Below are 18645 nucleotides of genomic sequence, written 5' to 3'. Positions count from 1 at the left end.
TTGACATTGAAGGCGATGGCCCGGAACATCATCAACAGCATTGACAAGACAGACTATGATTTGATTCTTACCTCTTGCTATCCTATCCTCGGATATGTTAGCCTCTTGCTACAATCTTGCAATAATATTGGCTTCTTATACGTTGGATTAAATTTTCTATATCAAATTAGGTTAGTCTTCTATTTTAATAAATATTTATATGCAATTTGTATAAAAAAAGCTTGTTTTAAATAAAGTATATCATATATATATATATATACTTGTGTTATTTAATTGAATAAAAGATACAATATAATTTGAAATAAAAAAATTCAATCTACAAACTTACGAGAAATTTTAATTCAAAGCAAATTTGATTGAGTCTAAATTAATAATATGACAAGTATACGATAAATATACTTAATGTATAATTGACATGCAATTTTAAAAAAATAATTAATTATTTATATATTATGCATGTAGACGATGAGGGGATTTGTCCTCGCAAATTAGACGGTAATACGTATTGAAATGATGAAATGGAGTCCCGAATTTAATGCGACAAAGACCAAAACGCGATTTTTATGATAGTCATAGCCAGCAAGCAGCTGGTGTGGAGTGTGGGTGCATGCATTGCTTCCAACCTATGGAAATGATGGATTCCATGCGAAGAAGGCAATCTAGGATCACCTCATGCGCTCCACATTGATCTCGACCGTTCATTTAATTAATTAATTATTGCAGGGAGTTGGTTGGCCAATTTATTTTCCTTTTCCCAAGTGAATTAATCAAGTCGGCAAACATGCCCATCATATTTTCCTAATAATTATACGTATTTTAACACATTATCATTATGTATATATTATATGAGTAATTGCATATATATATATATATATGCACACTCTTGAAGCTAGTAGAACATGCTCGATCAGTGTATTGAGCTGCAAAAATAAGTATTGTTGTTCTAAAAAACTACTAATGATCCTTCAATGATTAATTCAATGATCGGGTTAAGGCGACCAAAGATAATATAGAGTAGATGGATAGCAAAAATTATACTTGATAGCAGGAAGGTCGGTGTCTATAGAAAAGACTTAACTATAAAATTTCACGTATGCCATTGATGTCAGAATAATCTAATTGTTACAGTGAGTTCATACATTTGATGATTTAGCGAACCTTATAGGTCAGGTCGTGGAGACCTTGATTCAACAGTTGGTCTCCAGAGCTTCTCTGGAGATTTAAGGTATTTTCAGAAAAATTTGATAAGTTTTTGATAAGATTATTTCAAATATCAAATATAATTATATTGTAACTTGTTTATTCGACTTTTCAAACATAGTATACATTCTAATTAATTTCAATTCTATTTGAAATAATATTGAAAGGGACTAATTGATGTATGTAGTAATTTTCAAATATTTAATCACGTAGGTTATATAATTGTTTTGTGGTTGTCGAAAGGAACATTCTAAATAAATAGAGATATGGAACTCAAATTAATTCTTCATCCTTCACTAAACACTATTCTGAGAATAGGGGGCATAATAGATAATTTTGGTAGGTCAATCATACATATGATTAAGGAGGAACATATTAAACTTGTCAATGGCAAATGTCCCAAAATTTTACCTACAACTAGCACACGCATTAATTCCAATGGAGGTTGGTTGTTCATATCTCTAACTTCAATTATTATATTTCTCTTCAATTATACTTCTTATTGTTTTTTCTCCCAAAAATACACGAAATTAACTTAATAGTTTGAGAGACTTTTCCATAGATCGAACTCCATAATTTCCGAACTTCTTATATTCCCATTTTAGCTCGAACTCCCAATTATATAGTTTGTTATACCAAAAATTTGGGACAAAGTCTTTAACAGTGTATATAGGTGAGTGCTAACCTCAAGAATGAAGTGTAGTTTGATTCTGTCAGTTGTAAGCCTACAGAATAAATTACCATCAAAACCACACGGAAAGGCCCCGATTATAGCACTCGGATGTTTTGATGGGGTGTTTCGTAACAGAAATATGATATAAGATCGTAAGAATGTTAGGGCAGTAAAAGCTAAAGCTACGTCTACTGCATGAGGAAAAGCTATTTATAGATTTCTCCTAACTGTACACTTTCACGTTAACCACTAGTACAAAAATAAAAAAATGATCCAATTGTCACGACGAGTCCATACATTCTAAGGCTTAGGATACTCTTAAATTGATAAAATAAATTCAAAGCTTGTTTAAAAATTATAAATACTCTATAGAAAGGTGTTAATTAGTACGACCTTTATATGATATACCCCACATCACATTTCATTATACAAAAAAAATCAAGAATTTCACCTTTAACACAAATTCCTGATCACAAAAATCTTCACAATAATAATAGAAAAGAACAATATATACAAATGAGAAATTATTGAAAAGTAATAGTAAAGGAAACAACACATACCCCTAAAAAAAACACATATATACCAAACTTAATTCTAAGGCAAGTAGTGTTTTGTTATACTTTAATGACATAACATAGATAACATGTTTATGTTTCTCTGTTTTTATATTGTTGAACACTTGACAATTGTTTTCGTATCTCTTTCAAACAATATAAACCTACGTCGTTTTATTTGAATTGACAACCTAATGGACACACCACCGAAAGACTAGAGATACCCTTTCCTCTTATTAGGGTATCACTCTGTTTTTACATTTTCTTTACCCTAATTATACATATGTAGTAAATGTATGTTGATTAGAATATATTCAACTAGGGAAATTATAAACAACTTACAGGGCATTTTGGAATGGTTCTCATGCTCATCTTTTGTAAAACACGCTTTAAGAATATTGGAAATACCCACAAACCCTCCAAAATTTTATGAATGCTTTATCCACTGGCTCAATGAACAAGTTCGGAATTTTCTATTCCAAATTATATTGCATTTTCTATTTTATTTAATAAAAATTATATTTTTAATCCTATATGATATGGGATCCAACACTTTTAATCTTTTGTTTTGTGATCCCAAATTTAGAAAAATTCGACACATTTAATCCTCTATTTTACTGAACTTTAAAAATCCCAAAGTCTATAAAACTCCATACTTTTAGTTCCCTACTTTATGGAATTTATGAGACTAATTAAATGTCTCGAATTTTCTCAATTTTGAGACTATTTTAAAAATTTTGTAAAGTATATATATGATTAAATGTATTGAGTTTTCTCAATTTTGAGACACTATTTTTTAAAATCTTGTAAAGCAGAGGACCAAAAGTATTGATCTTCCTATCAAATGGAACTAAAAGTGTAATTATGACCTCCATTAAACACGTGCATCTACGTGTACATATAAAATCTTTCTTTAAATAAAATAAATGAGGTATTTTTTGTACACATGGTTGTATATGTTAAATGGAGCAGAATACGTAAATAAAAATTTAATTTGTAAACTGGACTATCCATATTAAAGAAAAAAAAATCTTAGTGGACAATATTTTATGGCAATAAGGCAATGGGAATGGAACAGTAGTCCCCCATTTCCTCGGAATATTTACAGTCAAATTAATTGGTATTCTGAAATGCACTTTCACAATTAATTGACAATTGGTTCTCACGTTTTTAAGTTCTTGAGGGTAATAATCGTTATTTTAGTTCAAAAAATGTCACTTTTTCCCCCAAATAAATATACGTCCAAGTTCTTGAGCCGAGCCAGCACTTATTGGCGGACTTCTCCGAATGTTTTCCTAACTTGCCTAAGGTTAGTTCATCCATCATTTTCCTGCACATATCATCGCATATTTAATTTCCTCTTCACTAGCGAATCCAAAAACGCTTATAGTTATAGTAATGGCAAGTACGATCGCGGCCCGATCCCGGATCGCGTGGCGGATGCGGCTGAACTCCGCCGTGAGGACCGCCACCGCGTGCGCTATAGTTGGGGGCGCCACCATCTACGGCCCGAAAGCGCTCGTTGGCGAAATTAAATTCGCGGCTTTTTCGTATCTAACGGCCGTCATAATAGTATCTGATGCCTCACTGGGTGACACACTGAGGGGTTGTTGGCATGCATTTTGTGCGACGGTGCAGGTGGTCCCACTTGCCATGCTCGCCCGGTGGATCATGGGTCCTACAGGCGGCCTGCAGGTGGGCGTAGCTTCTCTGGTGGTGGCAGTGGCGGCGTTTCTGGTGGCGCTGCCGGAGTGCACCCATTTGACGGCAAAGAGGATTGCGTTTGGGCAGATTGTGCTGGTGTGTAGTGATGCTGTTATCGGCAGCGGCGCAAGCAGGAGTACTGCTGGCTTCATGCACCCTGTGTATGTTGCGGCGAGCACTGGGCTTGGAGCTTTGGCTTCTGTCTTAGCTTTGTTGGTCCCGTACCCAGGTCTGGCTCATAGCAAGGTACATATTCATTATGCCAGAATTCCTACTCAAACTAAATTTGATCCAACTTAAATTAAATATATATATATATATATATATAACAAGTGAAAAATATTTGTAGTATAATTAATGTGTAATTAAATAAAACATAATCAATCACATGACAATTATATCAAATTAATTTTCCTGATCATTGCAAGCATGCCTCTTCCCATCGGACAGACTTGAAATAATTTTAACTTAAAGGGTTAATTACAGCGACACCCATAAAATTAGTATAATTATTAATTACAACTTTATGTTTTTTTTCAAAATTGAAAGAAAAATTTGTCTAAGTTTTCATTCATTAAAAGTGTTCTATAATTTCCTCCTTCTCAAGACTAGATGGGAAAGAATTATGTCCCATGTTATTGGGCGTGGTTTTTGTAAATATTATTAAAATATTTGTTATGATCAAGCTATGGCCACGTAATATTTGTTATAATTGGTTAAAATATTTATTATGACTAAGTTCATGGCCATGCAACGTTTGTTGATTATAATTTTTGTAAGTGTGACTAGGATATTTGTAATGGATAAATTAAATTTTTACTTGATTTTATTTAATTATAATTTAATAATAATCATTTACCGTAACTTTTACTTACTTGCCATTAAAATATAAATTATAATAAATTTTCTTCTAGAGTCTCAAGTACGTTACTAATGTTGCTGAAATAAACCATTTATGAAACAATTTGAAATCTAGTTGTGTGAGTATTTAAGGTTATATAAAACTTGGGTGTTGTTTTCAAATACAAATTTCGAATTAGATCTTAAATTTCCACAGTTCAAAAGGTAGAAAAGTGTTTTGGATTTAAAAAAAAAAAACTACTGTATGTTTTATTTTATTTAATATACATATAGTATTTTATAAAAAAAATTACATTATTTTTTTATTTAAAATATATATAATATACACAACACGTACATATATATTAATTAAAATAATAAAATTCGACAAATGAGACTCCTTTGGCAGTAGTTACAGGGTCTCCTTGACCTTAAAGCTTTTCAAAATATTTTATAAGATACTTGATATGAGATGTTAAAAAATATTTGATGATTTTTTCAAATACTTTTAAAGAAAAGAGAATTTATAACCCATTTAAGAAATTCCCAAGTTATTTTTAATATTTTAATAAATTACTTTAATTTTGATCGTATTAATTATAAATTTTTATTTAATATTTTATAATTTTATTTTATTCAAAAACTGACAGGCAAAAAGGTCAGAATAAGAATCAATATTCCTCAACTATCGAGCTTAGGTTTTCATACCCAAAAAAGGGAAAAGAAGAATGATACATTTTCTTAAAATAATGGTGATAGCATAAAGTGCTGAGTTAGATATAAATCTGCCGCCCATCAAAATACCATATGAAAATTGTCACGATCTATATATCAAGAAATTATCAACTAAACTATGAAATATCCGAAGAAAAATACAAAAGCTAAGAACAAAAAATTAAAAAGAGCCCAAAATATAAGGAAATATATTTTAAAAAAAAAACAAAATACCTCCTCGTTCAGTACTTTTTCCCCGTTCTTTTCACCAGGGAATTTTTAAGTAATTTATTTTCACAAATTCTTTTTTTAACATTTAAGAGTTCAGAACTTAAATGATGATCGGACATTAATCAATTATATAACAAGTGTAATATAATTGTGACTTGATTGGTGTACGGTTAAAAAAAAGTAACGAATCACGTTACAATTATATTTCCTTACCTTAAATTATAAACAATTGTGATGAAGAATCAGGCATGGATGGCATCGAATATTGAATCTGTTTCCCATAAACTTACAACTTGAATACAGTAGTGAAAAGGAACAAAGATCCAGAAAGAATACTGTACCGCAAAGATGCAAACGCCACATGCTGGAAACGTACTACACGCCTTTTCATGTGGTGTGTGTAAGTCGCTAATGTTCTTATATAAATACCATCAGGTACGGAAACTGTGTGGAGTTTACGCTGAAAACGCTTCTGAGAGGATGAATGTATACTTGAGAGCTTTCAGAGCAGAGGACGACCATGCTAAAATGGAGCTCATCTCGCAAGCCAAGCCCTTGTCTGAAACAGGAGCCAAGCTTTTGCAGAGTATCAGAATCTTACAGGTAATTAATAACTGCCATATTCCCACGTGGGCTTTCAAAGTCGTCATTCATGAATAAGGTGCACCACCAAATACGTTTACTTTTCCCCCCACAAGCTATTCAAGAAAGAATCGTTTGTTTTTTTCAGGAAAGCATGCAATGGGAGAAACCTTGGACTTGGAGCAGATGTTTTAAACACAATTTACTAAGCCCAGGAGATAGATTAGAGAGCATGGAACTACAAATGAGAGGAATAGAGTATTCCTTGGTTTCGTCTCCTGCGTTTCCGGTTCAAGTAGTTGATCAAGAACAACTCTCCAATATCTTAAAGGGTGTATCAGTTCAACTTGAGCAAAAACTGGAGCAAGTTACGCGTTTATCGCGTTCTCGTTCAATGACGGAGCCTGAAACAAGGGGAGAATTCATGGAAAAGCCATTGTTACCGCTCGAGCCAATGTTCCCGATACTCAAGTATGGATGGGTCCTTTTCTACTTCTCTTGCATAGATATGTTGCTGAATGATGCTGCAGATACTTGTTTTGCATCAAGAGAACTCCAAACTCGACGTGCAAAAACAGAGTTTAGCATCGTTAGAGCGTTCAAGAGTTGGATTCTGAAACTTGTCAGCAAAGAAAGGCTGCGATTTGCCTTCAAGTGTTCACTTGCTTTAGGCCTGGCAATGCTGTTCGGTTTGATATTTGACAAAGAAAATGGATGCTGGGCAGGTCTCACACTGGCGATCAGCTTTGTCCAAGGAAGGCAGGCAGTCTTTACGGTAGCAAATACGAGAGGACAAGGAACAGCAATTGGATCAGTGTATGGTGTTATATGGTGCTTTCTCTTTCATCACGAAGAACTAAGGCTTTTAGCCCTTCTTCCATGGATCATTTTCACCAGCTTGCTGAGGTACAGCAAAATGTATGGACAAACTGGGGGAGTCTCAGCCACCATAGGAGCACTACTGATTCTAGGCAGAAAGAATTACGGGGAACCAAATGAATTTGCTATTGCCCGACTGACAGAGGTTTTCATTGGTTTGACAGCTTTCCTCGCAGTGGAGCTTCTCTTGCAGCCCATCAGAGCAGCCACTCTAGCCAAGAACCATCTGCATCAAACACTATGCTCCCTTCGTGATTGCATAAAAGAAATTGCAACTTGCCCTATGCAGAAAAACCAGACGGTCGTCAAGTTTGACAAATTGAGGGATAAGCAAAGAAATCTCAGTTCACTGGTCTGTGAGCTCAAGAAGATTGTGGCAGATGCAGAGTTGGAGCCTGATTTCTGGTATTTGCCTTTTTGTAGTTCTTGCTACCAGAAGCTGGTTGGACATTTGTCGAATATAGTGGATATGTTATACTTTATCACAAGCAATTTTGAAAGGCTTTCGGAGCTATCAGAGACAAGTACCATATGCAAGGAATTCCGGGATCAGATCAGTAGTGAACTGGAATTATTTCAGGAAACTCTAAGCTCTTCAGTGGAATATCTAGAGAAGGCCCATTCAATTGAATCACAAGCAGACTCTCAAGAGACTGTGGATGAGGAGTTGAAAGACCTCGAGGTGGGGAAGCTACAAAATCCAGATGGCCAAAGTGCTTTGATCACCAAACATAAAGAGGCGGAGATGAACAATGAGGAGGAGGTTGGTGAAGATAATAGAAGACAGAGACAAAAGATGATTCAATGTCTCGGTGCACTGGGGTTTTGCATTAGTTCTTTGGTGAAAGAAATAGATGAGACTGAGATATGTAGAAGAGAAATAGATCAATGGGAGAATCATTGAGCTAATAGAAGACTCAGAGATGGTTTTGCTTTTGTAAGTTAATACTGTTAAGATAAGTGACTGTGAGAGCAATACTAGTACATCATAGCTACAAAGGAAACAGGTGCATGTTCAAGATTGTGGGCAACTGTAAATCTTGTCCCTGCCAGATCAACTACTGAAAAATATCAGTTTTCATAGACTGGTTTTCACCCTGCTGTTTAGCTCGGGAAGCTTATGAGTTACAGCAATTATCTCACAACTCTCCATACAGACAATGAAGCCTTCTTTTCATCTTGTAGAACAAAAACCTAAACTCATGTCAGGCAAAGATGCCTCATTCAGATATTGGCCAAAAGCTCTGTTCAAACTTCAAAGTTCAATCACAGTTGCTGGAAATTAATCAACGAGTCACCAAATGGGCCATAAAATCTTTTGAAATGAAAACTCAATCAAGTATCATAAGGATCATGATGGCACCAACTCCTCTATAGTTTCCACTACTAGATGCAAATTTGGTGTCAAATATCAAGCTCGAATCATTACATAAAACTTTCTGAATCTCCACGGTAAACAGGAAACTCAAGAAGATTCGAAATTGGAACTGAAGAACAGCTTCACATTTAATAAGCAGAAAAATTACAACCTCAGTTGGGCTATATGATAAAGGAGTTTGATTTCATTAAACGCGAATAGTACACAAACTGAACGAAAATTCAGAAGTTATATTTGATTTGTGGAAACACAGTACATTACTAAGTAACACCAACTGAAATCCCCAAATCGTAAAATCACTAAACCCTAATCTTCTACTAAAACATTTTACAACGAGAAATTCTAACCCTAACTCCCAACCACGCACGAAGACATTAACCTCCGAAACCGTACAATGTACGCCCCTGCCTCTTGAGAGCGTACACAACATCCATGGCAGTAACAGTTTTCCGTCGAGCGTGCTCAGTGTAAGTAACGGCGTCGCGGATGACGTTCTCGAGGAAGATCTTCAGAACACCGCGTGTCTCCTCATAGATAAGGCCGCTGATACGCTTGACGCCACCCCTGCGAGCCAGACGGCGAATGGCCGGCTTCGTGATGCCCTGGATGTTATCCCTCAGCACCTTACGGTGTCGTTTGGCTCCGCCCTTTCCAAGACCCTTCCCACCCTTCCCACGGCCTGACATGTTTCCGCCTACTCTATTGAGAAATTGGGGCACAGAAAATTTTGAAATTATCAGTTGAATGGAAATGGGGATGCGGCAGCGGCATTATATAAAGGAGACGTCACGGGTAGGAAACGAATGATGTCCGTTGATCTCCAGATTAATCGACGGATACAGATTGGGATCCCCATTATACTGGTTGTGATTTTAGAACCGTTGATAAGGAGTATATCGACGGTAAGAAGTTCTTGTACTGATTATATTGTCAGGATCCTGGTCTTAAGATGCATCGCAGTTTGTCAATTACAAGTTTTAAATATCTGTTAAAAAAAATTTTACAAGTTTAAATAAGTTTGAGTTTCTTTTGTTTTTAATAAAAGAATTATGTCGATATTTCAATAAATTAAATAATATATTAATTTAGCCAACATATACACATAATTAAAATTTATTAAATAAATTATATCAAACTCATGAAAATTGATATTAATAACTATACGATAAAACCCAAATTTATGATCGCAAGTTTATTGTTGGAACTCAACATTAATCATTAAACAAAACATAACACGATTGATTTACTTCCAACATGTCAGAATTTGTTAGCTTATGTCATATTTGAATTTGGTCACTGTATTCATAACAGAATGCATGTTATGGAGCATTTTGAAAAAGATAATTACTCTTCTCTTCCCATAAAGTTTGGTATAATTATACATAATTTTCTTATAATTTGAAAAATTATATCTAACATTCTTGAAATTTATTTTTATTTAACAAATAAGTTCTTTCATTAGTCAAAATTCACCGATTTTGCTGATATTAACAAAAAAAATTAGAAAAAACTTATATTTACCTCCAATTGACTTATTATTGATTTACTGCGGGTCAAACAAATATTTTTATGATTAAATTACCCTCATACATCTTCACGCGTTAATGCATGTGGAGAGGTATATTTTCACCATTATAAGGGTAGTTTAGCCAGAAAAAAAAAAAAAATCATTTGACCTGCAATAAATCAGTGATAAGTCAATTGATGATAAATATCAATTTTCATTCAATTTTTTGTATTAATATCAGCAAATTTAGTAATTTTTAAATTCGTGACTTATTCTAAAAGCCTAATTGAGGTTAACCACAAAACATTCCATAAAATTTTAAATTGGCTTTGGTACCTAAAAATTCATTTAGAATTTATATAGTATTTTTTGAAAGTTTATAAACATAAATTTCATTTTAAAGATAAGCTCAACGATTTATTTTGGAACAAATTATTCAAAATATTTTATAATGTCTCGTTATTTTTAAGTATTTTATGAAATATTTCAAAAAAGTTATGAATTTATAAAAAATCCCTTGTAAATCAAATATAATATAAAAATATATTTGTAGTAGAGTTGTATGTGATAGGAAGGAAGAAATGAATATTGAGGAACCATGATAATATATCTTGCATTGCATTTTTTATAGCATCTGTATATGAAGGCTAATAATTCATTCACAATTCAAAGTGAAAAACAGACTGAAATACCTGAAAATATTGTATCTGACCAAATAATTATCTAAAATTGTGGGAGACACAAAATAGAGTTTTAGCTTAGGCACAAAAGGGTTTCTAATTTACATGAAATATCAAAGATATATAAGTCAAAATAGGAAAATAAAAGGTAAATTATATTTTATCATTCGAGCTATATTTTTTTTCTTTTATCAATTTACCATCTCAACTTCATGATATATGATTGTTTTTCTATGAAAAAATCAACACATACACTGCATATGTGATTTTTATCCATACATTGTCTTTAAATATCACATGTATAGGAAAACGATCATGCACAGCAAAGTGCAAATTTGATAAAATTGATATGGTAAATTGACACAATAAACAAATTCAGATGACAAACAAAGAATCGGGTAAATGTGCTTGGGCCAATATAATTGGGCTTAATATATTTTCGTCAAGTGGGCCATGTTGAGTTATAGAAAACCAGTCGAATCGAGAGATAAGCCCAAAAATAAACGAGGAGGGTATTTTGTTCAACAACTACTCCAACGACTTTGCGGACGCTCTCAGTCTCAGTGCGACGCTGGGGCTTATTCTCTGCTCATTTCTGACTTCCATATATATTAAATCAACGAAAATCCTGTCAGAATCTGGGTTCAATTTGAAGGTACGATGCTTGTTTGTTCATCAACACGTATAATCATCACTGTTCTTTGTCTTGATTGTATTCAGATACGTACTCTCATGCACAAGCTATCCCAGATTATTTTGTTAATGCAAGCTTATTTGTTAATCATATTTCTTAATTTGGATTTGAGATGAATTGGATGGACTATTGGCATTCTCATTTTCAACTGGGGGATGTTTAACATATTAATATGTATAGTTATGGTTGATTTCTTTTTTTCCTTTTTCTTTTTTGTTCATAGAGCTGGTTCTGAGTTGAATTGCGATGAATTTTAACAGAAGCAGAAGTCCTCCGGGCGGAAGAAGGTTCCAGGGTCGAGATCAGACATCATACGGACCGTACCAAATGGACCGAGGGCGCTTCAGGTAATTGTTTCTGATGATCTGGTTTTCTATATTAAACGTGAATGTGTAATTCGTAATATCCAAGGAACAAAATGCTGGTGAATTTTGTACTTATTGGACTTCTCGCTTGTTCACCATGTCTTTATCAATGGCTTTTTTGGCATTGCAATTTGTTGATCCAAGCCATTGATTGTTGAGAGCCCTGAATTTTTGTTTTTATCGAAGTCTTGTGACGTTCATTGTTTTGTGGTTATGTTATGGATAAACATAAGTCTGAACGAAGATCTAATGGGGTTGTAATTTATCAGGCAAGATGCTTTATGCAAGAACTGCAAAAGGCCAGGACACTTTGCCCGAGAGTGTCCAAATGTGGCTGTCTGCAACAACTGCGGGCTCCCTGGGTATGAAATATCTTTTTCTGTTGCTTGCACTCCAGCTGAAGAGTTAGTCCATCGGCTGAAAATAGTGTCTGCGTTGTTTGATGGTTTAACTGGGATCTGTGACACTATCTGCATTTAGTATGGAGTTTGCAAGCATGCACATACTTATGGGAACCTTTGTGTTAGAATTTTGGAATTGATATCTAAAATAAGCACACACGACTGTGTGATCGCTTTAGTACTAAAATAGGGAAAATGGAATATGGAGATTTGACGATTGTAATTAACCTGCTAAAATTCTTATATGTTACTAAAACAGAATTATGATGGAAGTGTGAAGAATCATTGTGCATTTACTGGATTGTTGATTGGCATATACCATATTCGAAGGATAAGCTGTTCTTGCTATCTGTTTGATATGCTTTTTCCCTTGCTATTGGCAAAAATAAAGCTAAAAGGTTTGGCTCTTTCTGTAGTTCAAGCAGATCATTTATGATTGAACTGAAAAAGAGATTGTGTTTGGTCAGCGTGTTCGATTCTCAGTGCCCGGTATTAATAAATATAATTCAAAATAAGCATGCAGATGCATGTTCTGGCTGGCTGGTTAACTTTACCTTTGCTTTTACCTAGATGTAATTTTGCATCTATGTGGACAGCTACATGTCTTCCTGGAGGTGTATCAGTATATATATGCTAAATGCTGCAAATGCTTAACATTTTTACGCTCCACTATATTCTCCACATTAAGAATTACATGTGCTGGTTGAATTTCAGAAAGGAAAAAAAAACGGTTCCTATAATTTTGCTGCATGCATCATTGTGTATGAATCATAAACAGAATATGTTACAGCGTTGTACTCAGTGGTCTTACAAAGAATTTGGGACAAGAAACAAGTACTTTTTCATTAACGAGTGAATTGTCATAATAAAATTTTCATCCATACAGGCACATTGCTGCAGAGTGTTCCTCCAAAACGATGTGTTGGAACTGCAAGGAAGCTGGGCATCTCGCCAGTCAGTGCAACAATGATCCAATCTGCCACGTATGTAATAGAAAAGGGCACCTGGCACGTGAATGCATGGAATCTGGTGATCCAAGAGTTTGCAACAATTGTTTCAAGCCGGGGCATATTGCAGTTGACTGTACGAATGAAAAGGCCTGCAACAATTGCCGGAAGCCGGGCCATCTAGCTCGTGATTGTGTGAATGATCCTGTCTGCAATCTCTGCAATGTATCCGGTCATGTTGCACGCCAGTGCCCAAAAATTGCTATTGCATCACAAATTGTTTCTGGTCCTTTCCATGACATCATTTGTAGAAACTGTGGCCAGTCTGGTCACATCAGCCGGGAATGCTTATCTGTTATTATATGCAACTGTTGTGGTGGACGAGGTCATGTTGCGCACGAATGCCCTTCTGCCAGGCTTTATGCTAGACCATACCGTCGGTTTTGAATCTTCTGTTTGTGGGGAGGTAACAATCTGCTTTCTGTTTGCTGATTATGTTTGAGGTCAACAATCTGCTTTCTGTTTGCTGATTATGTTTGAGGTCAACTTCAACTTTGTGGTGTTTTGTCTCCTCAAAGAGTAGATTACTGCTTGTCTAGCTTGACGCGCCCCAGGTTAGTAACTTAGTTGGAGGATGTCTCATTTTGAACATTTGGCAGTAGTATTGAGGACTTAATTACAGCTCAGGATTAGAAAACTAGTCTATTCAATAAAAAATTTAGGATATAGTCGGCATTAATTCCTAGGTACTACTGAAAGTAGCTGTTTTTGCTTTCTTCTCTTTATTAAATGCAAACACAAGGTAATTCCTTTTCCTCTACTTCTCATAGCAATGAAATGCCACCAAAAATTGCCTAAGTCTTTCCTTTACTCTCTGTATATTTCTTGTGAAATTCAGTCTGGTCGTATATGGCCAATCAAATCACAAGTGAAATTTGTAAGCCATTGGGCGATTGGTTACTTTCAAACTCTTATTAGAATGCCAAGTATAGACCAATCACATTCCTTTCATAGACTTTTGTCTGACCTGCATTGCATTGTATTGAGACAACACAAATGCCACAACAACAAATAAATTGCTCGTCAATTTCCCTTCATATTCTTATAAGATTCTTTAATTCTCTTCTTCCCTCCTAACGTTTTATTGCAGATTTGCAGTAGTGGACATCAATAAAAACTAGAATGCATGCGGACAAAGTTGCGAACAAGCTTTTGATTCGTCGTGTTTGTGTTTGTGGACACTTGCTTCAGCATTTATGCGTTAACTCCATATATCATACGCTGACGATGCTAATACTATATGTTGGGTTTGAATGTGTGATAGGAATAAAGCTATTTGATGTAGAGAACATTCAATTTATTTCATTATTAAGTGGATTCGAATTCACATAATGGTTTCTACGCTTGATTTATATGAGAAATCTCCTCATTCATGAATATCCACAAACACATGTTCTGCTAACTGCTGGTTTTAAATTGTCTTCATTCTGCAATTCCGGACCCAATTCCTGTTTGGGTTCTTCCAATTTTTCTGGGCTTTTCCTAATCAGATTTGGTCAGACCTGAATTAATTATGCAATGATGGTGTCATTGGCATACACTTCAAACATTTATTACATAATAGAGTTTGATTGAGCTAAACTTAGTTGGGAGAAATTTCCCACATTACTGGATTTATGTTGTTTTGTTTCTTCCTCTTTTACATTTTTTTTTTTAAGAATAATATAATCTTCTGCTAACTGCTGGTTTTAAATTGTCTTCATTCTGCAATTCCGGACCCAATTCCTGTTTGGGTTCTTCCAATTTTTCTGGGCTTTTCCTAATCAGATTTGGTCAGACCTGAATTAATTATGCAATGATGGTGTCATTGGCATACACTTCAAACATTTATTACATAATAGAGTTTGATTGAGCTAAACTTAGTTGGGAGAAATTTCCCACATTACTGGATTTATGTTGTTTTGTTTCTTCCTCTTTTACATTTTTTTTTTTAAGAATAATATAATCGCTGGGTTGCCAGTTCAACGACATAAAGTGTAAGCAAAGTGGATGGAGTTGAAATAATTGGTACAACATAAAATACAAAAGTAAAACGCAATGAGCGGATGAAATGGCACTTTTTTCGGGGGGTGCTTTAATGGTGGTATTTGAGGATAGTATTAATTAATAGAGTAGTAGTAGTAGTAGTAATGTAAAATTGTAGTGGGGGAGAGGGAGAGGGAGAGGAAGCATGTCGAGCATGGTGGAATTGGATATATATGCATTTATTTTAAATTAACTTTCCAAGCGTGGATGCTTTTGTTGGAGAATCCACAAACCATATGGCTCCATCGACTCATGCCCCCACTCCCCCCCACCTTTTCTATTTCTCTTCAGTCTTCTCCCCCCACCCTACTAATTTTCCCATTTCCTTCCACCACTCCCCCCCAACCCCACGCGTGCATTTATATATATACATATACATACAAAGATAATTATATACATGTAGTAATTAGTGGTTTTCCATGAATTCTTATTATGTAAAAGTGTTGGATTTGAATTCGACTCTGCATCTTTACCTAATTTTGGTATATTCACATATATAGACATGTATGGTAAAAAAGTTAGCATAATGGTATTATAGGTGACTCCATCAATATATGAAGAAATTAATATGAAACATCAACTTCATAAACTACATTCATTTGAAATGATGAGAATTCTAATAGCAGTTGGTTATCAATTTTCACTATAACTGTAACTTCAATGGCACAGTATAATATTCTTGTCTTCTTATCTCTCTAAAGAATTAAAAAAAAATGAAAATTCTAAAGTCAATAATAGCATAAATCCCGAGTACTTCCTTCTTGGTGGCTAAGCTACGCATCTGATGGGTGGCTCCTACAACATGTCACTTCAATTTTCCAACTAATATACCAACTTTTTCCTCTATCTTAATCATACTTTTACTATTATTTTTAAATTTATTCATCGCTTAAATGCTTTAACTCAAAAACTATCAAGATAATCTAACCAATATATTTCGTTCATCAAAGCATTTTATATAGAACGTTTTCTGAAGAGGAAAAGAAACTACAAATATAATCCATTTATATTAAATTAAAATTTACCATAATTTTATCCTGATTTGAAATAAAAACAATCACATGGTACGATACGTTATAAAAAAAAAATAAATTAAACATGCACTATCATTTTAGATGGGGATGAATGATCTGAATAATATAAATTTCTTAATACCTAATTAATAAACACTTTCTGAAAAACAAATTTCATAAAAACAGAGAATATTTGGTGCAGATGAAAAAAGTGAATAATCCCTAAAGATAAAGGAAATAAATAGATGAGAAATGGGGGTTTGTATTTCTCAAACATAAATATATATATATGTCTCGTGAATCTATGAACTTTATCAAGACTTAGAACTCGATTGTATTGTTCCCTCCACTCCAAACAACAGGGCGTGAATTCCTCAATATTATACTTAAATCCCATCACTTTTCATTATTAGACCCCCTTAATATTAAATAATTATATTTCCTGCCCCCATAATCTTCTTCTACTCTGTACCAAAGATTTCTTTCAGGTGATTAAATCATGGCCCCTCTCATTATTTTATTTCTCTCTCTTAAACTTTGTTTTTTCCAGTGGATGGGCCGTTTGGTTCACTAACTCTAATAAAAATTTGGGTATTTAAAAATAGGGTGATAGTGCCATTCACCATTGTGTTGCACCATCTCATCACCTAATTGTGGAATTAACAATTTTATAAACGTGTTTGTGTGTATTTGGTGAGATTATTTAGAGGAATGGTCAAATCTTGAAACTTGACTATCGTTGTCGACTAATACCTAATGCAATTATTTATGATAATCAATAATAATAAGGGACTGTTGAACTTAAAATATATGAAGGACTTAGAAATTAGATGGTTTGAATGTGCATGGAAAGGAATCGATTCTGTCTTCCATGTGGTACGTAGTGTTAATATTAATTTATGGGAATGGGATTAGTGAAGCCAATACGTCAAATTAGGTTCTACAATTTGGCAATTATTGTTGGATTAGTAGCAGCTGCCATGAGGACCATATTTCATGTTACTTCAATACACCACCTAATTTCAATTATATAATCCAATTATTAATCATAAGTATGATCATGTCCCACTTATTTCAAATCAAATTTCATCAACAAAAAAGAGACCCTCATGTTTTACATAACGTATACGTCTAGATGAACGTTTTGCAATAGTTTTTATTTTTACAGTGGTGAATAAGTTGTAAGTTAAACAGTAGTAAGAATAGGGAATGTTTGAAATTAAAAGTTAAAATTGAAATAGAATAGAAATTGAAAATTTTGAGGAATACAACTTAATATTTACAATTTTATCAGTAAGTTGCAAAAGCTAGTAGAAAGTAAATTAATTTAATTTAAACAGTTATAAAACGTACGCTGTGATTTTTTTTAACTTGTTTTCATCAATAAACTAATAAATATATATTTTGAACTCTTGCAAACACCCTTAAGTAATGGATCAAACAACACCATTTGGGGGGGGAGGAGGAAGAAAAAATGATAAAATTGTAAAATAAAAATAGTTGTAAATAAGAAAAAGTTATTTGTGTTGTTGGAAGAACCCTAATTGAGGAGTGTTCAAAGATGGGCAGAAATCACATCAATAAAAAGTAGTATTCCTTGTTTTGATCTTTTCAAATATTGAGTCCTAAAGTGAGTAATTGATGGTTTTAAAGAAGCTGTTGTTCCCACCCTTTGTAAAATATTGCTCCTAACTGGACCATTTTCTTTTCTTTTCTTTTTTTTTTTAAATGTAATCTGCTCAAACTACGAAAAAAGAAAAAAAAAAGTAATTGGGGCCACTTCTTTTTCTTTATTTTTTTTTTTGGGGGGGGGGGGGGGTGGTTTTTTTCATCCCCCTTTGTTGCTTTCTATTATTACCCTTTGTATTTTAATCTATGTTCATGGTTTTTTTTTTTTTTTTCTCTTTTTGACATTCTTTTGATTTTTCATTTGCAAAAATTGTCAACAAAAGAAAAAAGATTAGAAAAAAAAAAAACAAATAGATGGATGATAATAATAATGCAACATTAAATGCATTATATACATATTGGGGTTTAAAACTGCAGTGAACCTAAGGACAGTCCAAATCACATAAGTGTTTGGTATCTGAAAAAATGATTAAACATTAGATTGTTGGGAATTCCTAGCTAAGACCCTAAGATGTTTATATTAGTTGTTGCGAGATTGATTGGAATACATGAAAAAATAGTCTCTCAAT

The 18645-nt window shown here is 33.8% G+C and overlaps 3 protein-coding genes across 5 annotated transcripts; 2 read left to right on the top strand and 1 right to left on the bottom strand.

The window, feature by feature from the left end:
• Nucleotides 3681-8775, top strand: LOC105161462. Its single transcript, XM_020694041.1, has 3 exons — nucleotides 3681-4377; nucleotides 6352-6519; nucleotides 6647-8775. Exons 1-3 carry the CDS (start codon nucleotides 3826-3828, stop codon nucleotides 8279-8281), a joined length of 2355 nt encoding a protein of 784 aa, XP_020549700.1. The 5' UTR covers nucleotides 3681-3825; the 3' UTR covers nucleotides 8282-8775.
• On the bottom strand, nucleotides 8957-9495 carry LOC105161460 (histone H4). Its single transcript, XM_011079154.2, has one exon. It carries the CDS (start codon nucleotides 9439-9441, stop codon nucleotides 9130-9132), a length of 312 nt encoding a protein of 103 aa, XP_011077456.1. The 5' UTR covers nucleotides 9442-9495; the 3' UTR covers nucleotides 8957-9129.
• Nucleotides 11458-14608, top strand: LOC105161459 (DNA-binding protein HEXBP). Of its 3 annotated transcripts, none has more exons than XM_011079153.2 (5): nucleotides 11458-11597; nucleotides 11897-11983; nucleotides 12271-12363; nucleotides 13289-13815; nucleotides 14500-14608. In XM_011079153.2, exons 2-4 carry the CDS (start codon nucleotides 11964-11966, stop codon nucleotides 13794-13796), a joined length of 621 nt encoding a protein of 206 aa, XP_011077455.1. In that variant the 5' UTR covers nucleotides 11458-11597; nucleotides 11897-11963; the 3' UTR covers nucleotides 13797-13815; nucleotides 14500-14608. The 3 variants fall into 3 exon arrangements, with proteins under 3 accessions (XP_011077455.1, XP_020549374.1, XP_011077454.1); XM_020693715.1 differs by lacking the exon at nucleotides 14500-14608 and having other exon boundaries at nucleotides 11461-11597; nucleotides 11860-11983; nucleotides 13289-13574; nucleotides 13661-13801; XM_011079152.2 differs by having other exon boundaries at nucleotides 11463-11597; nucleotides 11860-11983.

This window comes from Sesamum indicum, linkage group LG5 (assembly GCF_000512975.1).
Source record: "Sesamum indicum cultivar Zhongzhi No. 13 linkage group LG5, S_indicum_v1.0, whole genome shotgun sequence".
Taxonomy (NCBI): Eukaryota; Viridiplantae; Streptophyta; class Magnoliopsida; order Lamiales; family Pedaliaceae; genus Sesamum; species Sesamum indicum.
This window is presented reverse-complemented; position numbering and strand designations above follow the sequence as displayed.

Excerpts from the sequence above, each read along its gene's own strand:
- LOC105161459 (XM_011079152.2), top strand. The coding sequence starts at position 11,883 with ATGAATTTTAACAGAAGCAGAAGTCCTCCGGGCGGAAGAAGGTTCCAG. Across the intron at positions 11,984-12,270 it reads ATGGACCGAGGGCGCTTCAG|GCAAGATGCTTTATGCAAGA; the intron begins GTAATTGTTTCT and ends GTAATTTATCAG. Across the intron at positions 12,364-13,288 it reads AACAACTGCGGGCTCCCTGG|GCACATTGCTGCAGAGTGTT; the intron begins GTATGAAATATC and ends TCATCCATACAG.
- LOC105161462 (XM_020694041.1), top strand. The coding sequence starts at position 3,826 with ATGGCAAGTACGATCGCGGCCCGATCCCGGATCGCGTGGCGGATGCGG. Across the intron at positions 4,378-6,351 it reads CAGGTCTGGCTCATAGCAAG|GTACGGAAACTGTGTGGAGT; the intron begins GTACATATTCAT and ends AAATACCATCAG. Across the intron at positions 6,520-6,646 it reads AGAGTATCAGAATCTTACAG|GAAAGCATGCAATGGGAGAA; the intron begins GTAATTAATAAC and ends TGTTTTTTTCAG.
- LOC105161460 (XM_011079154.2), bottom strand. The coding sequence starts at position 9,441 with ATGTCAGGCCGTGGGAAGGGTGGGAAGGGTCTTGGAAAGGGCGGAGCC.